At 41.5% G+C, this 7,405-nt stretch overlaps 1 protein-coding gene across 1 annotated transcript in view; it reads left to right on the top strand.

Moving 5' to 3' along the window:
* Positions 1-5,347: 5,347 nt before the first annotated feature.
* Positions 5,348-7,405, top strand: part of pax8 (paired box 8) — a gene marked incomplete at both ends in the record, with an annotated part of 14,309 nt that continues 12,251 nt past the window's right edge. Inside the window, one exon of the mRNA XM_084486929.1 lies at positions 5,348-5,369. Within this exon, the coding sequence (XP_084343055.1) occupies positions 5,348-5,369 (22 nt within the window). The remainder of the gene's footprint in view (positions 5,370-7,405) is intronic.

Genomic DNA, 7,405 nt, shown 5'->3' with positions numbered 1-7,405 from the left:
GGGAGAACTAATGGAATCATCAATATCGAGGTGTTTCTCAGCTATTATCATCTAATTATCTGGCTCATCTCGAGTCGCTGACCACAAAGAGACTACTTCGCCGTAGATTTATAAAAGTTGTCATTAAGTGGGCTTTTCCCCTGGTCCATTTATCTTACGGAGCGCGTGTAGAGACAAGGAGGGGGGGGGGCGTCGTGCGAGGGGAGAGGCAATGCATCAACCTGGGAGAGCGCACGGCGAGTATTCAGCCAATCAGCGAGCACACTTTCCTTCGTGGCACGCGATGCAAGCATCACTGCGCCGGTGGTAAAAAATATAATGATTATGTGTAGGCCTACCATCAATTTCCTGTAATAAGTTTAAGTATCTTATTATACTAATAATCTATTATTTTACTTGTACATATGTAATCCATTAACATGTGCTATCGAACATTTGAGCAGGCCCTATTCATAAAATGAATGGCTGTTAAAATATACCAGTTTCAAAGCTGTGAGACAGAATCCTTCCGCTACCAAAACAATTGAATCATCAAATTAGTTTGTGATCAGTTCATCTCTGCGGTCGGAAGCTATTTGTCTGACCTTTGAACCTCCTTCCCTGTGCCACCTGTGGCCCAGAGAAACGAGGAGACGCGGTATCCGCAGAGCCGACACAGACCCTTTAAGATCTATCGACTAAAAGGGGTTTTAAAAAATGGAAAACGGCAAAATTATAGAACTGTCCAGTTTATAGTTGATTCTCAATTTCTGTATAGGATTCCTGAAGAAATGTATTTTCACAGTGTAGGCCTTTGTGAGCCGATATGTCCATGTGGAATTAACAATTAATCAATAGCGACCCTATTATAGCCTACAGCCATATATATATACACGCTTACTTTACATTTGTGGTAGGCCTACTGGTTTTGACATTTACAGGCAATATAATGCTCTATGACATTGTAGGGCTGTAGGCTAATACAATAATATATCCTAGTACAGGTAGGCAGGTTAAATGTACATCCTTGCATTGAAATAATGTAGCCAAATATTTGAGGAAGAAGTTTCTCGGCACAATAAAGACGTCGGCCTGTATAACGTGTGGCTCGCTATTCATAAATCCAGGCTCATAACAGCCCGCACCTCCACATGAGAACTCAGCCGAGACCTCCTTACCTTTATCAGCCTACTCGAGGCCTTTAACGTGTGTCTTGGAGCTCGAATTTAACAATGACCAATTTCACCCGGGCACTATTCCATATGAATCTATTACTGATACCAATCTGGAGGTTTTAAATCCCTTGTTAAACTCTCGATAACCTCTCCCTGTCCCTCGTCCTCCCGGGGCGGTTCTCCATCTCCTGATCTCTCCTCCCTCACGGTTATTTATCCACAACACCGGCTCATTGTTTCCCGGGACGGGAGAACAGAGGAGGAGGACGAGCAGAAAGACTTGAAAGACTGTCTGCGGCTCCTTGTTTTTTTTCAGGATAAATATAGGATAAATGAGTAGGATAAATACAGAATATTCGAGTTCGGTTCACCCGTCTCTTGTTTGCTGTTTTTAAAACTGGGCTACCGAAAACGAAGTACGCTTTTGAATGACCTATAAGGTAGGGCCTGTTTATTATAGGATTAATTGCCCTTTTGGGCATGAAGAGATGCGTGACACGCGCCATTTGGCTCATTAAACTAACAAACTAGCCAACTAACTAGCAGGCAGATATGTGTCTCATTACACCAACTAACTAAGGGCCTAACTAGCAGGCAGATATGTGTCTCATTACACCAACTAACTAAGGGCCTAACTAGCAGGCAGAGCACAGCGGGACGCGGGCCCGGTGGTGAGGTGTTAATAACGTGAGGCTCGTATATTAACAGGTCATCATGGGGCCATCGAGATGTTGTTGGACGTTCAAGAACACGGAGTCATCATATCTTCAGCATCTCCCGGTGTGGTTGATTTGTCCTTTAACTGATGTATGCTCCAATGATGTGATGAAGGGGTTGTAAATAAAATTGCGAAAAGCAAATAGCAACGAGAGACTGATTCAAGTGGCCTATGGATGAGTTATAAGCAACGAGAGACTGATTCAAGTGGCCTATGGATGAGTTATAAGCAACGAGAGACTGATTCAAGTGGCCTATTCAAGTGCGATGAGTTATAAGCCGTAATCCAGTCTGCGTCAGGGGAGGCCTCGGGCCTCCGTCTGTCTGTGTAGGCCGACGTACGTGAGCTGGAGGAGATTTATACATCTTAAAATAACAACAGATAGGTCCTTATCAATTACAAAAAATATTAACTAATTGTGGGGCAAGTTATGATTTATTCATTACGGGAAATGCAAATCAACTCAGCTTCAGAAAAATACAGGTTTCTCTCAGGGCCGAGGTATTATGATAAGCAGCCTATCCTATAAATGATTAATTTAGGACCAATGTAGAAACGTTAAACAGTTACAACAAAATACTCCAAAGACCTACAGAAATAAAAGTAGCCTATTATAATAAAATGGCCTCAACCTTTTAGATGGGTCCTAGACTCAAGCCTACACCGTAGTCTTTATGTCCAGTTTAAACTCAAAGTCGCGGCTATTGTTAATATATTAGACTGAAGAAATGCAGACCAACAGTCTTTAACATGTACTAGACAGGACAACTTTCTAAATATAATTCAGCTTTTTTTTTTGCTAAGCGCCGCTCATGGTCCAGGTGAAGGTAAAACCTATAACCTATAAAACTATAACCTGCATTAACCTGATAACCTGATATTAGACTGATCCTCACTCATCACGCTCTCAATGCGCGTGACCACGGCGCGCCTTCATCCACCGGAAGCGGAGCTCGTCTCCTCCACCATCTAATCAAAGATCTCCTCCGCCATCTAATCAGAGCGGAGCTGTCGCTTGAGGTGAATGAAAACAAGCCATCTTCCTGACAAGTGTTTCCGTAAACGTTGCGTTTCGCCCAGTCTGTGGGCACCAAAACAAGAGATCGCTCATCCATGTGGTTTCTGCAGTGATGGGCCACGCCTTCTTTTCAGGGCAGCCACGCCCTCGCCGCGTACGCCTCCGTGTCCTCAGCCAATGGCTGCCCGGAGGGGCACCTCCTCGCGCCAGACTGAGCATCGCGCAGATAAAAGCATGCTCGTCCTTTTATTGGCAGCGGATATATTCTCCTCCACCGTGTCTCAGACCAGGAGAGCTCACAATACCGATCAGTTCTTTGGGATTTAAGAAGTAATTTTTCACGGCATTTCTTCGTTGACTAAAAAGGTATTTGATTGACATGATTGTCGTTTTGTAATAATGTAATGATGATGCTATCCGATGAGCTGCAGCCAAACGGCTGGCAGGTGTTATTGGTGTGTAATGAGAGGCTGATGATGAGATGATAACCATAACCATATCTCACGACGCGCTCAGCTGAGGTCTGAGCTCCAAGGGCACCAGGGTCTGTCCACAGGGTCGCGTTCAGCCGACCGTTGGTTGAGTGTGTTTCTAAAATAACTCAAACTTCAATGAAAAGTAGGCGTAATGTCCATCAGATCCGTTCATAGCGTGTATTCCACATTTTAATAGCAAAATGCTTCGAAAAACGGAAAGTACTACGATCATATTTAAATAAACTAATTGTGTTCATGAATCTTTATAATTATGTAGACCAGGAGGACATTCGGTTCATGCTTCCAAAAAAGACAATTCATCCAAAATAAATTAAATATAATATAAATATAGTAGGAATAAAAATAGTTATTGAGTTGGTGTGCCTTATTGTGTGTGTGTGTGTGTGTGTGTGTGTGTGTGTGTGTGTGTGTGTGTGTGTGTGTGTGTGTGTGTGTGTGTGTGTGTGTGTGTGTGTGTGTGTGTGCGTGCAAAACTATTCAAAATTGGCTACAGATTAAATTGTTTAGTTATTTTAATTATAATCTATGTAATTTGCAGTGCAGAAGCTATAATAGTTGAATGAGGTTCGTCCATTCAAAAGTTTTGGATCCCAACTCAAAATATAAACATCCCACAACATTTATATTTTATATTCAAGCAAATCTATTTTGGAGATATGGGGAAACTCGGCACTAATTCGACGATCTAAACATACGATCTGAATTATAATACTACGAGTTCACGACGCCGGCTGAAATACGTCCTCCATTGAGCGTGATAACGTCACTCTAGGCTATGATAAAAAAAAAAAACATTTTCCTTCAAATTGTATAGCTTCAACAATTTGCCTAATTTGTTAGAGATGTTTTTGACGGTCTATTTAACAGGTCAGTTTGCTAGCCTCTATTTGTCAAAGTAACAAAAAGTTTCACAATAATAGGTTATTTGACTATTTAATGAGTATACATTTTTTTCAAGGTTACAGTGCTTGGACTATGGACTGACGTTGCATTTTACATGGAAATATGAATTACTTCTCACAGCATATGCAATGTAGGCTACTATTCATAAACGTGTCATAACAGTTTTTTTCGTGTACCATCTCAGTGAGTTAGGCTACTTTATCATCTTTTTCATGCGTAAATTATTATTATAGGCTATACCGTGTAGCTGTCATTCTACAATTCACATAGGTTAATTCAAATAATCACGGTCGATTATGTGGTTAAGAATCACAAAACCAATGACATAGGAAAGAGATTTCACATTCTCCTCGTCACTAGTAGGCTATGTTCAACGCAGTCTCACTCCGAGTTCGTCAAAAATCGACGCTTGTTCAGGGGCTTTTGGCGTTAACTGCTGACGCAAAGCGTCCTTGTGCGACTTCATTCGACGCAGTACCCTAACCCTAAATGCACACGCGGGAGCGCTTTCCCTGGGCGTCAGATATCGCCGTGGAGGGATTACAACCCCCTGCGTCGAATGAAGACGCACAAGGACCCTTTGCGTCAGCAGTTAACGCCGAAAGCCCTGAGACTATGTTGGTATGTTCGGGTTTTCTCTTTGACGTCTTTATTTATTAAGTGTCTTTGAGGCCTTCAGGGGACTATTTCATCTGGTCCCCAAAGTAAAATGAAAGGACGAAAGACACAAATATAAAATATTATATCATATATATCAGGACATTGTGACTTTAAGTGTATCGCAGATGTGTCGGATACCAACACGAGTAGGTCTGCAGACCAGCTTGCGCAAGAAACACATTCAACATCATGGCTAAAATAAGACATTCACAGACAAATAGAGTAAACAGCATCACCAATCTTATTTCACTAAGGTCTGTTATATTAACAATGCAATGATACTGTACTCTTGCAGCATTTAACGAGGGGTGCACACAGGGACATACACATGCAGACAACTTGGCCTAAAACACTTTAACTTGGACCGCGTGGACCATCGGAACAAAACCTCTGGGAAATGTCCTCCGACCCGGGAAGAGGTAAATGAACCAGAACCCGACCCTCCCTCTGTCCTTAAAACATACAACTCCAAATCAATCAGCCATCCATCCGCGGGTGGCATAGCCTATCTGATATAATGTGCAGGTCTACGGGCCCACGAGCCCACAGACCTACAGGCCTCAGGCCTCAGGCCTCCCGCTGGGCGCTTCAGGGAATAAATAGCTGCAGCGGTTCTGCTTAGGCCTAACTCAAATCGAATAACACTATTGCCCATTTCGTTAAATAAAATTTAAAACCACTTATTTAAATCACGTTTTCCTACACCTCCAATGTGTTAACGAACAAGCTAAATTCTAGCTAATTCAAACAAAAACATTTGCCCACACGTAAAGTACAAATACAATCCATATAATTGTCTTTAGGCTATCAGTAATTAATAAATCTACATTTAGCTAATTATTCACTTCCATGTTGTCTCTTCTCTCTTCTTTTTTTCTCTATCTATCTATCTATCTTTCTATCTGTCTGTGTGTATATATATATATATATATATGTGTATGTATATATATATATATATATATATATATATATATATATGTATATATATATATATATGTATATATATATACATATATACTCTCACTCCGAGTATATATATATATATATATATATATATATATATATATATATATATATATATATATATATATATATATATATCCATCAATAGGCTATGTACGGTCTTCTTAGTTTGAATGTGTTCCCAACACCTTGGTGGAGGATAAATGTGCGCGTGTTTCTCCTCTTCGGGTTAGGCCTACTCCGTTTTAATATCCTGCAGATTGATGAAGCTTGGCGGGGAAATTTTTTACACACTCGGCTAGCAGCGTTAATGGCACTCCCCGCCCTAGCCTCGTTTGATGTGGAAATGAAAGCTGGGAAAGGGCCAAGAGAGAGGGAGCGCCTCACTGGGTTAAATTAAAAGGACTGGTTTTCTTCAGAGTCACTGGTGCAGGTCCAAGCGGCTGCTGATGAAACGTCTCTCCCCGTGTTGCATGTTTCAATGTGGCCGGACAAAAGAGTTCTGTTTTTACTAACTCAATATGTCATGATATCTGTAGATACATACATAAACAGAAATTGCACAATACGAGTCAAGGTGATAACATATAGGCATAGGCCTACTTTCCTCGAAAATACAAGTTTACAAAAAAATATTATTTTAATAATATTTTTTTGTGTTTGATATCAAACCTAAAATACCAAATTATAATTGTATGAATCTGCAGTTGTGTGTTTTGGTATTGTGGTTCTATAATATTACCAGCACTATATTCTAACTCTGCCGTGCCGTAGCCAGGTGGATTTCTTCTTACCTAGGGTACCGCTGCTGTCTGTGCCTTTGTACAACTAATAATCCTTCTCCCCTCTCAGGCCCAATGGTTTTTACTCTCATGGTCGGCTTCAGAGTTCAATAACCCAAATCTGATTCACGTACATAAACATGATATTTCATGGAATTAATCTTATAGTAGATGTGGAAGGGTGTATCCATATCTAATACCTGTTACAAATTGTCTATCCACTGGATTAACAAATCCACAGAATATCGTTTGAACCTCATCCCAATGATAAAGGTAGTTCTGTCAGAATAGATGGACTGAAGTGAAAGACTAGAATAAAGTATTTATAAGTTAATCTTAAAGGGTGGTGGTTAGTCTTTAGTATTCACCATAGCAATAACATAGAAGATGTTTCTATTTTAAAGTTTCTTATTGATGCAAGATGTAACTTGGGCATAAGTATCATAAGTATCTCCATAAGGCATAACTCCCACACGTCTGAGTGCGTGTGCATGTGCACAGGTGTGTGCCCGCACAAACACACCTGTAGCCGCCGGCTAACGAGCTAATGAGCTAATGAGGTTCCCCCCCTCCCCAGGTGGGCCCATAGTGATGTGAGTCCCTCCCCCTCCCCCTCCCCCTCCCCCTCCCCCTCCCCCTCCCATAGTGATGTGAGTCCCTCCCCCTCCCCCTCCGCCTCCCCCTCCGCCTCCCCCTCCGCCTCCCCCTCC

The sequence above is a fragment of the Micromesistius poutassou genome (genome assembly GCF_964030765.1).
Source record: "Micromesistius poutassou genome assembly, chromosome: 22".
NCBI lineage: Eukaryota > Metazoa > Chordata > Actinopteri > Gadiformes > Gadidae > Micromesistius > Micromesistius poutassou.
This window is presented reverse-complemented; position numbering and strand designations above follow the sequence as displayed.